Here is a 20,525-nt window from a genome sequence, read left to right as displayed (position 1 = left end):
TTGTTATATTGATATACAATACACTTCACAATTTCTTTTTAAAGAATTACACTAAGCCAGGTGGTGGCACACACCTTTAATCTCAACACTCAGGAGGCAGAGGCAGGCAGATCTGTGAGTTCAAGGCCAGCCTGGTCTACAAATCAAGTCATAGAACAGCCAGAGCTGTTACACAGAGAAACCCTATCTCAAAAAACAACAAAAAGAATGACACTAAATACATTTTACAAAATACTAAAGCACACACCTATAATTCCAGCACCTGGAGATGGAGGCAGGAGGATCAGGAGTTCAAGGTCACCCTCAGCTACACAGCCCGTTTTAGTTCAGCCTGGGCTAAATAAAACTGTCCCAAAATAAAACAGAAAACAAGCACTGCACTTTATTTAACTCCATACAAAATATGGTGTTCAAAAGCATTAATAAGTTTTATTTGAAGATAACTAAGTCAGATTGTTTTTATGCAGCCATTTAACTTAGTTACCAAGTATACACAAACCCAGTATACAGAACGATGAGTTATTAAAACTTAGTGGGCTGGAGAAATAATTAGCCATTAAAGGCTAGGCTCATAACCAAAACATCCAAAAGTAACTTATCTATATTTTTAAACTTCAAAAAACATATTAAACGACAGTCACATCAAGCTATATCAAAGTTAACTCTAAGGAAGCCGGCGGATGGATTCTGTGCTGCCACTGACTCTTCTCATCAGTCAAAAGCATACAAAGGTTTACAGTGCTGCCGTGGGTGAAGACAAGGCCCACGAGCTTGTCTATACTACTCCATCTGATGAAGGTTTCCGGAGACCACATTCCCTCTGGAGTTTCAATTCTCTTTTCTTATTCTACACAGCATTTTAAAAACGTTTGTCTGGGTTTACATTTTACCCCTCAGACTAAAATATCTTAGGTTTTAAAGAAGTTGATTTTAAAAGTATGAATATTTATCACAAGACTTTCCATATGTAAGTAATATAAAAGCTTCACACGTATCACATAATTGGATGTTATACTTCTATGAAGAACAGACACATCAGATCCATTTCAAACAAACTCTGATGCTCTGAGCACAGTGGCTCTGCTATTCTGGTTAGACTGTCTAATAAATATCTTCATCTGTTACATCCGGAAAGACTGCAAGTCTTCCATATCAAACTCCTACAAGGAGAGGACTTTTGTTGTGTGTAAGTTTTGACACACGAATTACATCAAGGAGCACGGGTGCCCCTTGAGGCCTCCCTGCTTCTGACTCAGGACACACACCCTTAACCCAAGAATGTCTTCACCTGCGTCAACTGCTTACAGCGCTCCTTTGTGGCAGTGGCCTCCTCCTTCACAGCAGAGAGCAGCCTTTCCTTTTCCTGAAGCTGATGCAAAAGGGCACTCAATTCTCCTTTATTCGACTGTAATTGGAAGTCAATACAGAATGAGCAAGTTAACACGATCCACTGAAAACTGTGAGCGTCAACTATCTATCATCAGGAGCCCTTGGGTCAATGGGGAGCACAACATCTAAAACAAAACGACTGCTAAATATTAGTCAGCCAAATAAAACCAAGTAAGTCCCTCCAACAGTGTGGCATATCCTGAAATTAGAGGAGTAGAAACATATTTCAACAAAGAAGTATAGGACTAACACGTACAAGCCCAGAAGTCAAAAACAGTAACTTTGTTTGTGACCTCTCACCAATATGCAATCATGTGTAATTCCAAAGCACAATACAGGAAAGACAAGACAGAGCAGTGAAAAAAAACACAGTGCTCAACAACTCTGTTACAACATGCCCAGATGCCACCACTGCCCAGTTCTCTGATGTCAACGGGCATCATTCCCAAATAGAAAAAGTCCAAAACACCACCACGAAGTCCCACTTTACATGAGGAACAAATGCAAAGTTTCAGGCAAGACCTTTCTTGGAAGACAGTTGTAAAGGATATATGAGGGCTAGAGAACACAATAGAGAAATGGTACTTTTCTAAGTAACCAACTTTACTAAGAGCACAGCAAGCAGGCATTTGGGGGTCTCTATGGGAGGACCCAACAGAAGGGCTCACTGCCTACACTGCCAAGGAGGACAAATGCACCATTATCCACTCCCAACCCAAAGACTGGTCAAGAAAGGAGCCCTCTTAGGAGAGGGCCACTCCACACTGGATCATCAGAACAATTTCCCTTCTTTTCCCTTCCTCTCCCGACCTCTGTCAATGACACCATTTCCATTTGCCACGTGTACCTTAGAATTCCCACCTGCCTCACACTTTCAGTCTTGGCTCCGGGGTTTGGAGGTGGCCCAGGCCTTGGCTGTCCCACCATACTTCTTCAAACTTCTCAGCTACAGCTGTGTTTCTATGAGTCTCCAAGATGGTTTTGTGGAAACTTTACTGCCAAGATTTTGTCACATTAAGATTCTGCTTTGGGGCGCTAGAGAGATGGCTCAATGGCTAAAAGTACTGACTGCTCTTCCAGAAACCTGAGTTCAATTCCCAGCACCCACATAGCAGCTCACAACTGTCTGTTACTTCAGTTGAAGGGGACCTAAAACCCATGGCAAAACACTAATGCACATAAAATAAAATTTAAAAAATTAAAAAGATTCTGCTTTGTTAATTTTGGACTTGAACAATAGTTTAGTGAGATTAAACATTACTTGCCCTGAGTTTCACTCTCCTTCCTTGAATTTAATTACTTGTCATTATTTTCCACATAAACAGATCTGGGGGTGGCCAGCCTGAATTTCACATGCTTGCCAGAGTCCCATCAAATTGCACTCTCACAACAGAAGCATTCTTTAAATAACAAGCTGTGTTTATCTACTGGTTCACCTGTTCCCCACACTGGTAGCCATTAGGGGGCTTGGTTAGTGGGAAATTCAGCAGTACTTCTATTTATAATGTGGTACTGTGGAATAATCCTTCTGTATACCATGTGAATATGTCGTTATGATTGGTTTATAAACAAGCTGACTGGCCAATAGCTGAACAGGATAAAGCTAGGTAGAAAAGCCAAACTGAGAACAATGGGATGAAGAAGGGCAAAATCTGGAGATGCCAGCCAGCTGCTGAGGAAGCAGAATGTGTAGAAAATGAGGTAACAAGCTATGAGCCACATGGCAAAGCCTAGATAAGAAATACGGGTTAATTTGAATGTAAGCTAGTTAGTAATAAGCCTGAGCTATTGGCCGAGCATTAAAATTAATCTAAGTCTCTGTGTGGTAATTTGGAAATGACTCCCAAACCATGAAAATTCCAACTACAATGTGCAAACACCACACCTTTCAACCATTATTTTCAAGTTAATTACTAGAAAATTACTAATTTTCCATAATGTCCTTGAAAGCATCAAAATCATTTGTGTCAAGCAACATTAGCTCTCCGTTGCCTGTCTTCCTATTGTATCTTAGTCCTTAAAAAAAAAAAATGTGTAAATGAAAAAAACACATTACTAACACTGAACAAAAGGTCCTAGAGTCTTTCTAATGTGAAATCTTGGATCACAAAAGTATTATCTGTGTTTTTTATCTAGAAATCACCTGACATTGACTTCATCTGGACTTCTAGTTAAAGCAAAGCAGGATCCAACTTAGTTAAGAGCACTAGTTAAGGGGCTGGAGAGATGGCTCAGAGGTTAAGGGCACTGACTGTTCTTCCAGAGGTCCTGAGTTCAATTCCCAGCAACCACATGGTGGCTCACAACCATCTGTAATGAGATTTGGTGCCCTCTTCTGGCCTGCAGGCATACATGCTGTATACATAATAAATAAATCTTTATTTTTTTTTTAAAAAAAAGAGCACTAGTTAAAGCAAAGCAGGAATCAGCTTAGTTAAGAGCCAAATGACTTCAAAGCCATAAAAACCTTGCCTATTTTAAACAATTGTCTTTTGTCAAAGCACCAGGTGACTCAAAGGATGTTTGACTAAACAAGTACATAAATTAGCATAGATATATGAAATGATTTCTAAAGTATTCCTGACTATAATGGCATTAAAAACAAAAATATCAATAATAATAATAATTTAATATTTGGACAAGCACCTCTCATTTGGAAAACTCTTAATAACTGTTCACAACTGTGCCATAATCAAAAACTATGCTTACCTTCTTTAAAGCATCTTTTATCACACCAGACTTCTCCTTCAGCAGGTCTACAACACAAAGAGCCTCATCTTCAGAAAACATCATAGTCTTCAAGGACATAAGGAAATCTTTAAACTTCACTTCAGCATTTTCTTAATTAAAAAACAAAAGGAGGAGAAAGTTAGGAGTAGAGACCCAAGCAATAATTTGAGCAAAGGTAAACATAAAATATTCTGACCAAGAAAGTCAGTAACCACAAGAAAATAGACTTTTCAAGTCAAGTAACAATAGATAACTTGAGTCAAGAGGGAAAGCACGTGGTTAGCATCTGTACTGCAGAAAAGTTACGACAGATGAAAGTTTTCCCAGACTGCAGGATACTAAAGTCCCAGTATGCTATGCTCTCACTTTTGATTTCATCTATATATTTGTTTATTTAGGAGGGGAGCATACATGTTCAATTCAGGGGATAACCTGCCTCAGAGTCTATCTTTCTGCCATGTTTGAGGCCCAAGGCTTGAATTCAGGGCACCAGGATTGGCAGCAAATGCCTTTATCTACTCAGGCATTCCACTAGGCCTGCCTCACTTTTAAAACCACTTCAATGTTTAGTGTATGTTAGCATCTGCACCAGGTATATCCACAGTATCCTCATTTAACTTTAATAATCCTGACTTTGTAAACCAGATTCCACTGATGAAATTTAAGTCTAGGATAATTATAACAATGCAATCTGCTTCTAAAAAGAGCAAATATATACAAATATATATTAAAACACTGTATGCAGAAACACCTCCTAGATTCACCTATTCTAATTCCCCTAGGACTCCCTGTTAAGCAACCAATTCCCTTTCTTCAAGAAACTACTACCCCCAAGGCCCGAAGCAGGCAGCCTAAGCATTTTACATGTCAGCAGCACTGCTTGTTTAAAAACACATGTGTGCATGTGTGGGATGAAGGGGTAAATGGAAACTCTGAGTTTCCTTCTCTATTCTGACATGAAGTTAAAGCTGCTCCTAAATATACATGGAGACAGTATCACTTCATGTAGTCCCAGTTGGTCTTAAACTTAGAATCCTCATTCTCACTCTCCAGAGCATTGGAAGTACAGGAACGTGCCCAGCTAAAACAATCTATTTAGGGGCTGGAGAGATGACTCAGTAGTTAAGAGCAATGGCTACTCTTCCAGAGGACCCAGGATCAATTCCCAGTACCGACATGTAGGCTCACAGCCATCTCTAACTCCAGTCCCAGATCACATACCCTCTTCTGACTTCTACCTTCCATATCACAGTCTATCACTGAAGGAAGTCAGGGCAGGAGGTCAGCACAAATGTTGCTTACTGTCTTGTTCCCTATGGCTTGCTCAGCCTGCTTTCTTAAATAACCTAGGACCAACTGCCTGGGGTGTCACTGCCCACAGAAAGCTAGGCCTGCCAACATCCATCAAGAAAATGCCCTACAGCCTACAGGCCAATCTGATGGAGGAGGAGGTATCATCTCAACTGAGGATCCCTCTTCCTAAATGGCCCTGATTTGTACCCAATTGCCAAACAGACAGACAGAGCACAGCAGAGTGCCTGAAATAAACTGCAATGTCTTTACAGTACACACCAATTCCTCTGCTCTTTAGAAACAATGGTTTAATGACAGAAATGATGAACTTGTGTTTTCCAACTGTCATTCTCAGTGTATTCTCTAGATTGTGTTGTTAGAATGTTTGATTTTTTAAATGCTGTTTCAGTTACTGAGGTTTTTGTTTTTGTTTTCTAATGCTAAGTGAATTTTGGCTTAGAATTTGGACAGAATTTCCAACAATTTCTGAAATGGTCCTAAACATACTTCTGTCATTTTGTACTGCATATTTATATAAGGCAACATTCTTGGCATAGAGGATTTTAAAATCAAAATATCAACCAATTCAGAAAGATACAGATGTCCTGCAATACCAAACACTTAATCAACATGTAATTCTTTATGTAAAAATAAATAAGCATATCCATCTCCTTAGAATGCAAATTTGCTTTCAACTTTAACAAATGGTAAATTTATATATATATATATATATATATATATATATATATATATATATATATACCAAAGAATTGTTTTGAAACAAATTTCTTTGACTTATTAACAGTAAATGTTTTGTTGGCATACCATTTTATACACCTAGGATTTCATAATAATTTCTCAAGCAAAAAATGGTCAAGTGTTGAAAAGTTAAGAAGGTCTGAATTAGACAGAAGTCTTTTATTTCAAGGGTGTCAGTCTTTTCCAATTCATTGATCCTGTAAGAAAATGTGCGCCAGTCCAAGACTCAAAAATCATAATTTTATAATGTAAGAGATCACAATGTTTTGCATACTACCTTTGTCAGTTTCAATCTTCAGCTTTTTAGCTCCAGATTTATGGATCCCTTCTACATGGTCAGGTTTAATCATATCAATAATTTCTCTCTTATCCATCACAAGATTTGAGTTAGCATTATCCATCAAAGGAATGTAAGTAGTTGCATGAATAAGGGGCTCATCTACCACAACTGCAATTTAAATAACAAGATCATAATTACTAAGTTGTTACAACAGAGTAATTAAACAATATACAGGCACACTTAATTACCAATGCAGTGATTCTAAAATCTCTATTAGCTCAATTTAGTTTCAAATTTCTACTTCATCATTTAACATGATTTCTAGAGTATCAGTTTAATATTCTTAAGTCACTCAAGTCATCTTAAAATGGGGTATATATTCTCTAATAGAAAACATCTTACATCTACCCTTTAGCTAACTCTTATTTAATCTTTACGAGGTTGTCTTCTGTTTCTGAGATGAGATTTCACTGTGTAGCCCAGGATAACCCTGAATGCAGGATCCTCCATGCCTCAACCTTCTAAGAGATGAAATTATAGGTGTGCTACAACACCAAACTACTTCTCTATCTGAGCAGAAGATAACCCTTTTCATCTCATTAGTGCTCTTAAGAAGCTGATTTCTATTTATGGTAATGAATTACTCTTATGTCGCACTGAACTCACTACACAGCCCAGGATGACTCTAATGATTCCCTAGGTGGTATGCACCTCTATGCCTGGTTTTAGCAGTGCTGAGGATTAAACCCATAGCTCTCTGCATGCTTGCCAACCCATAAGTGATCATTTGAAATGATCTCTTTTCTATGCTAGGTACAAAATCAGTCATTTTTGCTTGCAGATAGCTTCTCATTTTAATAGTTAATTTCTATGGCATACCCTACTATAAGCATCAAGAATGGAGGAAGGGCCAGATGTGGTGTGCATGCATGCCTTTAATCCCAGCACTCAGGAGGCAGAGACAGGTGATCTCTTGAGTTTGAGGCCAGCTGGTCTACATAATGAGTTCCAGGAAAGACAATGTTATATATATAGGGAGAAAGGCCCTGTCTTGGGGAGGCAAAAAATGGAATGGAGGGTAACCTGAAGATTTTGCTTCCAATTTTAATGTGAGAAACTCTACAAAGAATTTGAGTGACAGTATCTTGTTTAAAGAAAACAAATATCTATATTACCCCGATGAAAATCTTACTACATTCCTTTACAATCAGACTGCCAGGTCATGGGGCTACAGCTCAGTGGCAATGCACTTCCCTAGCATACGTAAGCCCTGCATTTGATCTTGTACTGCTTCCCCATAAGCACTTTTGTGTTAATAATTCCTATCTCCTACTTAAAGTTGGTGAAGTTTAACTGTTATCAAAAATGTCCAGGTAATATTGTCTGATAACTTATGTCTGACACACCATAATATTAACATAAATAAAATTGTACCATTTCTTTCCAAATAATGTTTTCTAGCACTAAGTAATATAACAGCCCAACACCATTTGTAAACATTGCTGTTTAATCTCCAAAAACCTTACAGTCAAGCTTTCTCTGGAAAATTCTGAAATATAGGATTGCTTTGCCACTTCTAACTGGATGTCTACCATAAACACATGCAAATTTGTAGGACTTAATAAAAAATGCAGGGTATTGCTAGGTCTAACAAATGTGAATTATAATTTTCAAATGGTATTAAAAAGCATGAATATTGCATGTATTCTCTCATTTGTAAAAAAACTAACTTGAAAACAGAAGCATGACTATGAAGGAAGAGGAGAGAGTGGAGGAAGGAGAAGGGGCATTAAGGAAGGAAGGATGGTAAGAGGATGGATAAGATCAAAAGGACACATCTATATGAACATCTCACAGAGAACATGTCACATTACAGCCCATTAGTGGAGTTGGGGATGCAGCTCAGTTAGCAGAGTGCACATCTAGCATGCAATAGCCCTGGGTTCAATCCTCAGCATCACACACAATCTGGACCAACCAGGTAAACCTAGCACTGGGGAGCTGTAGGCAGGAAAATCAGAAGTTCGAAGTCATCCTCAACTACATGGTGAGTTAGAAAACAGGCTGGGCATGAGACAATCTCAAAACACCTAAGTAAATAACTTCTTAAAAATTATTAGTGTGTCCAATTAACAGGTTAATAAGTGTAATAAAAATAAAATGTTTGGAAAAATTTTAAGTACTAACATTTGGGGAACATTTTTACTCTATATAGCTTGTACATACTGTTAATTATTTTTCAGAATCAAGAATGACTATTTAAACACAAGCATTCTTAGTATTTTAGACTTGCACTAGACTTCCAGTGGTTACGGTACACACGGTCTCCAGAGCTTCCGCCCGCATCTTTCTACAATCAGCATTCAGAAAGCGTGCATCCCCGTCTCACCATTTTCTGCCTTCTGCTTCTTTGACAGACCTTTCTTCTTTCCCAGGCCACCTTCCTGTTTAGTCTCTTGATGGAGGAGTGACATGTCTTGCTTTTTTAAAGGTGCCATCAGCATTTCCACCTTTTTATCTTGGTCATCTTTATTAAATATAAGTGGGAGAAAAATCATCATAGCAAACAATGAACACATCAGAAAACAAGAAAATATTAATAAATAACTCCCAGCATGCTTTACCACAACAAAGCTTAGTCTCATATTCAATCTCTTACCAGCACCTTTTCCTCTGGCTTTCTTACACTACAATATCAAACCTTTAATGTACTTGGCCCTTTTTCCCTCCTTTCAGAGACATTCCCAGCACCATTCAGGCCACAGTATGGCCAACTATCATTTTATAGATAAAAACCTTCCCTACCGCTGCCAATTCCCACCTTCCACATCCATTCCCATGGATAAAACAATAGCCTGTGCTTTCTTTTCTATAGACCACTAACTACAGCCTAATTTTTATCTCTCCCACTCCAATTAAGGATTAACTCAGCCAGGCAGTGGTGGACCACACTTTTAATCCCAGCACTTGGGAGGCAGAGCCAGGTGGATCTCCGTGAGCTCCAGGCCAGCCTGGGCTACAGAGTGAGTTCCAGGAAAGGCACAAAGCTAAACATAGAGAAACCCTGTCTCAAAAAAACCAAAAAAAAAAAAAAAGAATTAACTCAAATTTGAGTCCCAAATTTTACTAAAATTAAAAAAGTTAAGCTCCCCAACTCTCTTCTCACATCCCTTTCGAGTGTCCTTTGTGAACTGCTTCTAAGGAAAACCTCACGTTGGCATTCGCCACAGTGAATGACTATAGCCACGACTTCAACCACTGCCTTCACACTTCCGGCTTCTAAGCCTACACTGTACCCTGGCCCTCACACGGATGTACTCGGCTGCACCCTCAGTGGCTATCTATGTGAATGGCACCCACAGGCACCTGAGACACAAACTGGAAACATTCTCTTCTCTTCTTGCATTCAGTCTCTCCAACTTAATTCCTGACCTTAGTGCTGACAAACAATCACAGACTGGAAATGTGTCTTTATTCTGAAGGCCAGAGAATAAATGCTTCATTCAGCCTTGCAGGCCACCACATGCTCCGCCACAACCATCCAAGTCCACTATCGACCACTGTGAAGACTGGTCACAAATGTACACAAGTGACTGTGCTCAAAACTAATGATGGACACGGAAGCCTAACTGATAATTTCTACATTTCTCCAAGTATTACTCTTCTTCGACTCTTTTCCACAATCATTAAAAACGTAAAATCTGTTCTTGGCAGCGAAAGTCAAGATGACTTACTCACTGACTGAAGTCTCCAAACCCATCCTAACTTAGAATCCCCACCAGCTCTGACCTCACTTCCTTACCACCCCACTCCAGTCTGAGGTTGGGGTTCCTAACGTGTGCACTCCTCTCCCTCCCTCCTTTGGCAGCACCACAGCCTGACCCCATGACCTAACTCTGCAGTGCTGGTGAACCATCTTTATGCCTATGTGAAAATGTCATGGAATCTGTTCTCATAAATTCTGTCCAAGAACTCTCTAAAATATAGATCTAATCAGGGACTGGAGAGATGGCTCAGCAGTTATGAGTACTTTCTACTCTTGCAGAGGACCTGGGTTCAGTACTCAGGACCTACATGGTACCTCACAATCACCTGTAAAACTCTAGTTCCAGAAAATATGACACACTTAAGGCACCAGGAATGTAACTGGTACACAAATATACTTGTAGGCAAATACTCATATACATATACACATAAAATAAAGATAAATCCTTAAAATATATATTTACATATATGTAAATCAAATGCAATCCAACATTGCTCAATTCACTGTTCCCCTACAATGTACTCAATAAATTGATTAGATAGATAGATAGATAGATAGATAGATAGATAGATAGATAGATAGACAGACAGACAGCGGAAGGAAGGAAGGAAGGAAGGAAGGAAGGAAGGAAGGAAGGAAGGAAGGAAGGAAAAAAGGAAGGAAGGAAAAAAGGAAGGAAGGAAAAAAGGAAGGAAGGAAGGAAGGAAGGAAGGAAGGAAGGAAGGAAGGAAGGAAGGAAGGAAAAAAGGAAGGAAGGAAGGAAGGAAGGAAGAACAAACTATATTAACCTGACTGAAAGCTCTAACAGTAACTAATATAAGCCCCACTTCCTGGGGTGTTTACAAAAACCATCATGACCTAGGTACTATGACCTTTTCAGGTTTGTTCACTATTCCCACCACCCCAAGCAGGGTTTCTGTGTAGCCCTGGCTGTCCTGGAATTTGCTCTGTAGCCCAGGCTGGCCTCAAACTCAGGGATCCACCTGCCTCTGCCTCATGAGTGCTGGGATTAAACTGGTCACTATACTCTTACCAATACTCTATACTCATGTATCTCTCCTGTGCCCTGACAAGTAGCTTTCTGTCAGTGTAGGGTGAGACCCACTATTGACTTGGTAAAGTGACTTAGCCCTAAAGACAGCTTAGGCAATGCCTCCTCTGGAAACCCTTAAATTAAATTCCATTAATTATTGTTGCTTTGGTTTCTATATTTCTTCTCTATTATCTCTTCTATATTTTTACATAAATCACCTTTGTCACTGGCTTACACATTCTCCTTCCTAAGGTATGCCATGCTTACTATTATTTCTCTAGTACCATATGTGGTCATAGCTGCAAGAAAGACCTTGAAGTTCAACATAACCGCTAACAATATAAATAAGGATACACAAAGAATTTCAGTCTCTTCATATACTGCCGACACTCTGAAGCTGTACACATCAGTTGCCATTTCTCAGGGACTTTCCACTGTACACTCCTTCTCTGACACCCATGGGGGAAACAGATTCTAGAAAGCACCACCAATATCAAAGCCTGAGAATGCTCAACTCCCTTACAGCAAATGACACTGTATTTCAATACAACCCATGTACTTCTCCTGTATACTTTAAACATCTCTAGATTATTTATAATAGGTTATAAAAAGTGGATGTTATGTAAACAGTTGTTGTACCATATTGTCTAGGAAATAATGGCAATTTTAAATGACTGCCCATATTGAAAACGGACTCTCTTTCACATATTTTCACAGACAATCCTTTTTCAAGTATTTTCAATCCAATGTTTATTATATGTACATACGTGCATGCATGTGTGTATGTGTGTGTGTGTACACGAGATATACACACACATATATATTTACATACACAATCACAACTAGCCAGCACTTTCTCAAGCTTTAAAATTAATGCCTGGCACTGCACGTTCCAAGGAACCCACCTTAACAGCCCTGAGACCTGGGTCATCTGATCTTTTCTACCATCATGACCTGTTATTCCAGTGTCTACAGCTGGCAAATGACTCATCCCCCGAGGCCCAGGGCCTCCAGATATGTGACTGTTTGAAAACTGAATCAAAAGGGAGCAACATTTCCCCTTTTCAACTCCAATACACTGATTACAATGTGTTCACTGAAATGTCACTATCAGTAACTGCAAGCCCTTAAGCAACCAAAACCAGGTTAAATTTCCAATGAGTCTTTTACATAGTTATGGATGAGTTTAAAGTGTTTCTTTAACCATTGCTAATTTCTATCGGCAATTCCTGTTAACCAGAGCAAACAGTGAGGTGAACAATTGTTTCAGATTACTACATAGAATCATGCAATGAGTTAAAAGATTATGTACCGCTGCCATTTTTAGACTTCTTCTGCCCTGCTTTCTTCTTCAAGGCAGCTGCTTCAGGAGGTGGGGCCGGCTGCTTTGTAACTAGGACGGGCTCCACTTTTTTGCCTGGAATCTTTGATGTATCACTTTCTTTGATGGTCTGCTCTTCAGGTGAAGGCTTTTGTTTCTTTTCCTTCTTCTTTCTTTCCTTAACACTGCTGGAAGTTTCAAACACATTCAATGGAGCAGGTACAAACTGTTCCTCCTCCATGGCCGAAGCATCAGATAATTTAAAGTCCCGAGGTAGATTCTCAGAATCAGATTCATGAATGGCCCCATTCTGGACTTCTTTCTTTTTGTTCTTTTTCTTTTCTGCCTTCTTTTTATCTGTTTTTGTAGAAATCAGCTTTTGTTCTCTTTTTTGTTTTGCAAGAACTTCATCATATAATGTTTCTTTCATGAAAAGCCAGAAGAAAAGGAAAATGACGGTAATCACTACTGAAGGGATAAGGACAACAAAATATGTTGACTCATAAAACTCCATGGTGCTTTTCTTAACGTGAGCCTATGAAATCTAAATGGAGGAGGCAAAAAAGACAAAGAAAAACTCCAGTCAGTTATAAAACACTACTTATAACACCCTGCCCTTTCAATTATCATTTCAAATCTAATCCAATCTACAAGCATAGCCCAAAACTAGCTAGCTGTTTAAAACATGGGTTCTACAAGTGAACTATGCTATGAAAGGGAAATGGCTGGTAACTAAGGAGTGTGGCATATCCTTTCCTTCTCAAACCACATGAAAAGACCCTAAAAGGGGCAGGTGGGGGAGGGTAGTTCTTCTCCACTGCCTTCCCTTTTTTGACAAGGTAGGAGTTGAAAAAAGTAATACTGCTAGAAATTAAACTCAGAACATCCCAAACATATTATAGAATACACTGCTGTGGAATAATCCTTTTGTACACTGTGAGGATGTGTTGCTCCACTGCTTTAATAAAGAGCTAAGTGGCCGAAAGCTAGGGAGGAAGAGGCTAAATGGGAGAGCCAGACTGAGAGAACGCTGTTCCAGAAAAAGAAGGGCAGAGTCACCAGCCAGGCACAGAGGAAGCAGGACATATACAAGATGAGGTAGCAACCCATGAGCGACGTGGCAGCATGTAAATTAATAAATGTGTTAATTTAAGTTGTAAGAGCTTGTTAGTAACAAGCATAAGCTATCGGCCAAGCATTTATAATTAATAAGTCTCTGTGTGGCTATTTGGGAGCTAACAAGCAGGACAGAATATTACACCTACAACACACTATTCCTCTGGCCTCATTTTTGGTACTTACTTTAATACTTAGTTTCCCCCATTTTAGTATATAACATATACTACTTACTACATGTGAAAATAGAGACATATTAGCAATTACCAACATACTAATGTCATTAAAGTACCAAACTTTAGAGTCTGGCCATGGTAGCACACACCTTTAATCCCAGGATTCTGGAGGCAGAGGCAGATGGATCTTGAGGCCAGCCTGGGCTACAGCGTGAGTTCCAAGACAGCCAGAGCTACACAGAAAAACCCTGTCTCAAAGAAATTTAAAAAAAAAAAAAAAAATGTAAAAGGAAAAAATAGGGACAGTTAAGACAATTGCTAGCAAATTCCATTCCTCTAACAACCAGCCTCATGATGTAATGGGATACAGCAAGAATAAGGAAACAGAAGTAAAAAAAAAATCACAATGATTTGATATGGCATTTGACATTACAAACACAAAGTAGATGCTTTTCTTAAATCCTCTGATCTTACTTCGTGTATATTAACAATTTACTGTGCACTGCCATCACTGTCTTCTCCAAGGCTCCCACAGCAGCACCCAATGTCCACTACCTGATGACTCAATGCTGCCTGAAGGTGTGATCTCATTATCTGGTCACATCTGCCTGTCTGAACACAGACACCATATGCCTCACCTCCAGGAGTTTTTAGGGAACTTAAAGAAAAAGTGATTTGGGAGTTTAGATTCTAGACGTTAGTATTCCTACATAGATGTCTATGCTACGTGTATTCTTATGTTATCTCCAATATGTTGTGGAAAAGGACAGTATGTATAACACAAGATGTAATTATATCCTATGACACACTTGTAATAAAGCAAACTGAAGCAAGTTAATTAACTTTTGTATCTTTTTAAAGATTGTTTTTTATTATGTGTATGTATGTGTATGCGTGTACATGTGCACTTGAATGTAGGTGTCCTCAAAGTCCAGAAGCATCAGAATTCCTGGAGCTAGGATTACAGGTCTGCCATCTGACACAGGAATCAAACGCAAATCCTCAGCAAGAACAGTACATGTTCTTAACCACTAAGTACCAAATTTTGCACAATTAATGTAGAATAAATTTAAGAATATTTAAGCTTTTTAACTAGTGCTCTTGAGATGATTAAAGCAGCCAAATTCTGAGGCTGAGGATGGATCTACTAGTAGGCCTAGCAGTCACAAAGCAGTCACAGAGATCCAGCACCTCGTAAAAACCAAGCGTGGTAGTACAAGCCCCTAATCTCAGCACTCTAGAGGTAGAGCAGGAGCATTTTACATCCTAGGTTATTGAAGCATTAATCTAATTAATCTTTATCAATAAAAAATTGGGAGTCAAATATTGGGGTAAGAACCTGAAAGATCAGAGAACCGGGAGCTGCCACCAGTTGCTTCCTACCTCTTCCATTCCTCCATCCAAAAGGCCAAGATCCTCTCTCAGCCCCGCCTTACCACTTCCTGTCTCCTCTCTGTCTACAGTCCTCCAAACCTCTATGGTCAGCTAGTGGCTAGCTCCACCCTTTGACTCCAAGTAAACTTTATTTTTCAGAACACAATCAAAATATCACAGAACATTTCCCCCATTTTGTCTAAATAAAAAGTAAAGGTTTTAGCTAACATAGTAAAACTATATACAAAACAATAACTATATACAAATATATACACGCAATAATTATATTAACAATGTCTAGTCCATTTGCATTTGTCCCTGTCATAGGTAACATTTCACCCTTCTGGGGTCTTTGATGTACATGAAGACTAAATAGTTATAATTACAGTTTTCCTTAGTTATAATAGAAAGTAAATTAGATACAAAACTTTAGACTCACCAAGATAAGATAAATAGTATTTTCTCTAATTTTCTCAAATGCAAATGGATTGGATATTGCCATTGTAATTCTTACTTAATAACTGCTTTGTTGTATATGGTTTTACTATATTAAGACTAAAACCTTCCTTTTTGGTTAGACAAAAGGGGGGAAATGCTATGGAATAATACTTTTCTATACTATGAATATGTATTACTTTCATTGGTTAATAAAAAGCTGACAGGCGGAGGCTTTGCCCTGGAGGAGGTGGGAATGGGGGGTGGGCTGGGGATAAGGGAAGGGGGTGGGAGGGGGGAGAACAGGGGAACCCGTGGCTGATATGTAGAACTGAATGGTATTGTAAAATAAAATAAAAGGGAAAAAAAAAGCTGATAGGCCAGTAGCTAGGCAGGAAGTTAGGTGGAAAAGCCAAACTGAGAATGATGAGAAAGAGGAGGGCAGAGTCAGAAAGTCACCAGTAAACGTAGAGAAAGGAGATAAGAGCGCCATACTGAGAAAAGGTACCAAGCCACATGGCTAAACATAGATGAGAATTATGGGTTAATTTAAGTATAAGAGCTAGTCAGTAATAAGCCTGAGATATCGGCTGAGCATTTATAATTAATATAAGCCTCTGTGTGGTAATTTGGGAAGCGGCTGTTGGATATCTGGGAACAGGCTCTTGGGACAGGAAACGTCCGTCCCCAACTATATAGTGAACTCAAAACCAGCCTATTATACATGTGATCTTTTTCTTAATTGAGGCAATCAATGAATATGTAAATAGTGTTGTTTTTAAAGAGGATGGTCTGGGGATGTAAACAGTTGATAGAGTGCTTGCTTACCATACATGAAGTTTGATTCCCAACACCTCATAAACCTAGGTATAGTGGCACATGATTCTTGAATCCCAGCAGTCAAGAGATGGAGGCAGAATAGTAAGAAGTTCAAACACCCTCACACCAAGTCAGGCCAAAGTGTGAGACCCTAACTAAAAGGAAAAAAAATGAACAAATTCTTCCTAAATGTGGAATCATTGTTCTTATAGTTATTTTAGAACTTTGCTTTACCAGAAGTATTTTTACAAAGTTAAATATTACAAGACAAAATAAAGGTACTGGGGACAGAGTGGTGGCTCAGGCCTGCAATCCCAGCATTAGGTAGGCAGAGGGGCAAAATAAAGGTACTGGGGACAGTGTGCTGGCTCAGGCCTGCAATCCCAGCATGCAGGCTGAGGCAGAAGAATCAAGAGTTGAAACCCAACCTGAGCCACATGAGATCCTCCCTGAATATAGATGTCAGTAAAAGAGTCATTTATATTTATTTGTCTGTGTTAACTGCCAAGCCAAACAGAATGACTATATATGGTAATCATAAACAGCTTTAAGCTTATTAAAATCAACTTTGCCTTTCAATTAATTAATAGCTCATTTTAAAACCAGAGCATTCTTAATTTAAGTTACACCAGCAATGACCCACATCTAAAATTGAAACAGAACCTGAAAACAAAATAGTTCAATAGGCATAAGATTAATCTTTCTGACTAAAAGTCACATTTCCACAAGCAATTTATTACGGTAAGATCACACAAGTTCAAGGGGGGAAGGAATCACATGCTAAATGTTTAAAATTGTTCCTCCCTGACAACTCATCTCATTTGTGAGTCAATTAAACACAATTTGCTTTGTCTGCCTGTTAGCTACTGTTCAACTGAAATGCTTTTAAAGATGAGTGTTTTGTGTTCTATTTTTTTTTTTAAAGCATCCACAGGATATACAGCTGTGCTGGGCCATTGAGAGAAGAAGAAAAATGAATTGGTACACATTTCAAAGTTTTGCTTAGCAGCAGACAGAGAAGCTACAAGAGTAGTACGCCAAATCCATACACCTACCTATACACACCTACGTAGGCTTCCAGAATCTTCCTCTGTGATCATACTAACCAAGTTCATCCAAACAAAAAGCAAAAGCAGCAAACACTGATGGCAAAGAGACCCAACGCCAGAGCACAGAGGTCTGAAACACTGTCCTCACATTAGGCTCACTTTCTATGTCCATTTTCAGGTCCCACAGATCTGAAGGAATGGTGCTGCCTTCCTCTGGATTTTCATGGAATTCCCTCAAGACTTTTGCTTGAACTCATACAGATCTCAACTGTATGTGGAGGAACCTAGCCACAATGTCAGGACACAGAGCAGCATCACATACAAGCTGAAGACATAAAACACTCAGCTTCAAGACCAACTCAGAGTATAGCTATTAAACCTACAAGTACTTGGGGTTGCTTAGTTCACAGAGTGCTTGCTAGCACAAGATTCAATCCTTAGAACCATTTAAACTGGATGTGCTGGTACACATTCAAAGCCAGCTTGAATAACGTAAGACTCTATTTTAAAAAAATAAAATAAACAAAAACTATAAATACTATGGTTATAATTAAATTCAATTCTACTAAAGTCAAAAATCACACTTTTAATCCCTTTGGGAGGCAGAGGCAGGGGGGGTCTCTGTAAGTTCGAGGCCAGCCTGGTCTAAAGAGCTACACAGAGAAACCCTGTCTCGAAGAAAGAGAAGAGGGGGTTGGGAGGTGTTATATAAGCCAGGTATAGTGGCACATGCCTTTAATCCTAGCACTCAGGAGTCAGAGGCAGGTGGATCTTGAGTTCAAGGCCTGGTCTACATAATGAGTTCCAGGATAGCCAGAGGTACACAGTGAAACCCTGTCTTGGAGCAGGGGGTTGGGGTGGAGGATATGTTACATATAAAAAATGCAATAATTAAAGTTTAAAAAAGTCATAATTTTATATAATTAAGATATGTTATATATAATAAATTCAATAACTAAAAATAGGGATATAGCACTGTCAGAATCACTTGCCTTAAAATGTTAAGCTTTGACTTTAAAAAGATTACAAAATGTTCAATTCCATATTTGTTACAGGTAAAATTAAGTGCTTAATAAAGAAGCATGTATTATATCTATTAGTACACCCTAAATTCACTTTATAGCTACAGGTAACAGGGTTATACATTGATGACCTAGGAACAAAATAAAAGGGAACTAAAAAAAAAAAAAAAGGCGGTGGTGGCGCATGCCTTTAATCCCAGCACTTGGGAGGCAGAGGCAGGCAGATAGATCTCTGTGAGTTCAAGGCCAGCCTAGGCTACAGAGCAAGATCCAGGACAGGCACCAAAACTACACAGAAAAACTCCATCTCGGAAAGGAAAAAAGACGAGCTAAGGAATTTACCAGGTAGAGGTAATGGGAAAGCGGAGGAAAAGGGTTGAGACAAAGTTATCTGTAGTTGATGGAAACTCCATCATTAACATTTTCTAAGCCCTGTTTGTTGAATTGGTAACAGAGACCAGGTAGACTTGGCAAAAGTGACCTTTGTTAATTTCCCCTTATCAGGCATGAAGCATTAATTACCTTTTCAACCTAGCCATATGCAAATTTTAATGGATTCTAATCTGAATGTTGGAAACAGCCAATAATGGCAAATGAAATTTCTGTTAAGTAAATCAAGAGCGAATTTTGCACAGGACACAAGAAATCAAGCCCAAACTTTGCTCAAAGCACAGTCCACACAATAGTCTCTTTTCTATTTTACTCAGGAGTAAACCCTTCAAGAAATTAATGAGGCCAGGCAGTGGTGGTGCATGCCTTTAATCCCAGCACTCGGGAGGCTGAGCCAGGCGGATCTCTGTGAGCTCAAGGCCAGCCTAGTCTACAGAGCAAGATCCAGGACAGGCACCAAAACTACACAGAAAAACCCTGTCTTGAAAAACCAAAAAATAAAATAAATTAATGAAATATACTATTTCTTTACTACAAACAAAGAAAAGTATACCCACTAATGTTTACAAATAATTCCCAGATTCTCTAAAGGGAAAACATACATCTTTGCACAAAAACCTTGTTCTAATAAGACAAAATAAGAATCAAAATAAGAATCAAAGAGTTCAACCCTGCAATGCAGTACATTTAAAGAATTTCAAAAATATTAACAATATAGGGGACAGGATTACTCAATGGTAAAGCACATGCCTGGCATGCATGACTCCCATAGCACTACAAGACCAAGAAAAAATATGGAGAAATAAGATTCATATGCTGTATTTCAGAGTATTTATTATGAATGGTAATCATCTTGCTTTTAAATTCTATTTACTTATTCTCTTAAAATTTATACATTTTCTTATAAAAAAAATTGAGCTATATCACTGAGTTAAAATGAGTTGTATAAATCTCTTAGAAGGCACAAAAGCCAGTTCATATTAAGAATATGTGTAATACAAAATTTTCATGGTATGAGACATGTGGCAAGTTGTGACTTGCAAACTGAAGCAGGAAGACCACCAGTGAGACCTGTCTCAAAGATATTTAAGTCTAAAAATAATTTTAAGAATTTCAATCAAACTACTTAACTAGTAAAAGTATATGTGTCTATATACTGAGAGAGAGATGGATTTCACTGTTCTTAATGGGAAAACAAATAATTTCAATGTGGAACATCTACAGAAATATTATACAACAGTTAAGACTACAATATAGAAAAATATATAAAAGAGCACTTATATTGAACATAACAGTTACATAAACTGAAACTATACATAAAAAAACAAAAATCATTACATTTTTAAAAAGAATGAGATCACAAATAGTTAAATCTCTTTCACATTAAAATAGATATTTAAGGAACCACTTTTTCATTGTTTGTTTTTTGAGACAAAGTTTTTCCCTGTGTAGCCCTGGCTGTCCTGGAACTAGTTCTGTAGACCAGGCCAGCCTCACACTCAAGAGATTCACCTGCCTGCTTCTGCTTCCTGAGTGATGGTTCTTAAAGCAGTGGTGTTGGGGGATGTCTTTC

At 38.6% G+C, this 20,525-nt stretch overlaps 1 protein-coding gene across 17 annotated transcripts in view; it reads right to left on the bottom strand.

Moving 5' to 3' along the window:
- The window catches only part of Ktn1 (kinectin 1), a 97,327-nt gene that overhangs the window by 61,783 nt on the left and 15,019 nt on the right, over positions 1-20,525 (bottom strand). For all 17 annotated transcript variants that reach the window (XM_076544870.1, XM_076544873.1, XM_076544877.1 and 14 more), the window contains exons 2-6: positions 12,563-13,115; positions 8,841-8,978; positions 6,449-6,619; positions 4,099-4,229; positions 1,289-1,405 (exon numbers count right to left, since the gene is read on the bottom strand). In XM_076544870.1, coding sequence (XP_076400985.1) covers positions 1,289-1,405; positions 4,099-4,229; positions 6,449-6,619; positions 8,841-8,978; positions 12,563-13,085 — 1,080 coding nt within the window. In that variant the 5' untranslated portion in view covers positions 13,086-13,115. The remainder of the gene's footprint in view (positions 1-1,288; positions 1,406-4,098; positions 4,230-6,448; positions 6,620-8,840; positions 8,979-12,562; positions 13,116-20,525) is intronic.

This window comes from Peromyscus maniculatus, chromosome 9 (genome assembly GCF_049852395.1).
Source record: "Peromyscus maniculatus bairdii isolate BWxNUB_F1_BW_parent chromosome 9, HU_Pman_BW_mat_3.1, whole genome shotgun sequence".
Classification (NCBI taxonomy): Eukaryota; Metazoa; Chordata; class Mammalia; order Rodentia; family Cricetidae; genus Peromyscus; species Peromyscus maniculatus.
The sequence above is the reverse complement of the archived record's forward strand: the minus strand, read 5'-3'. Positions and strand labels throughout refer to the sequence as shown.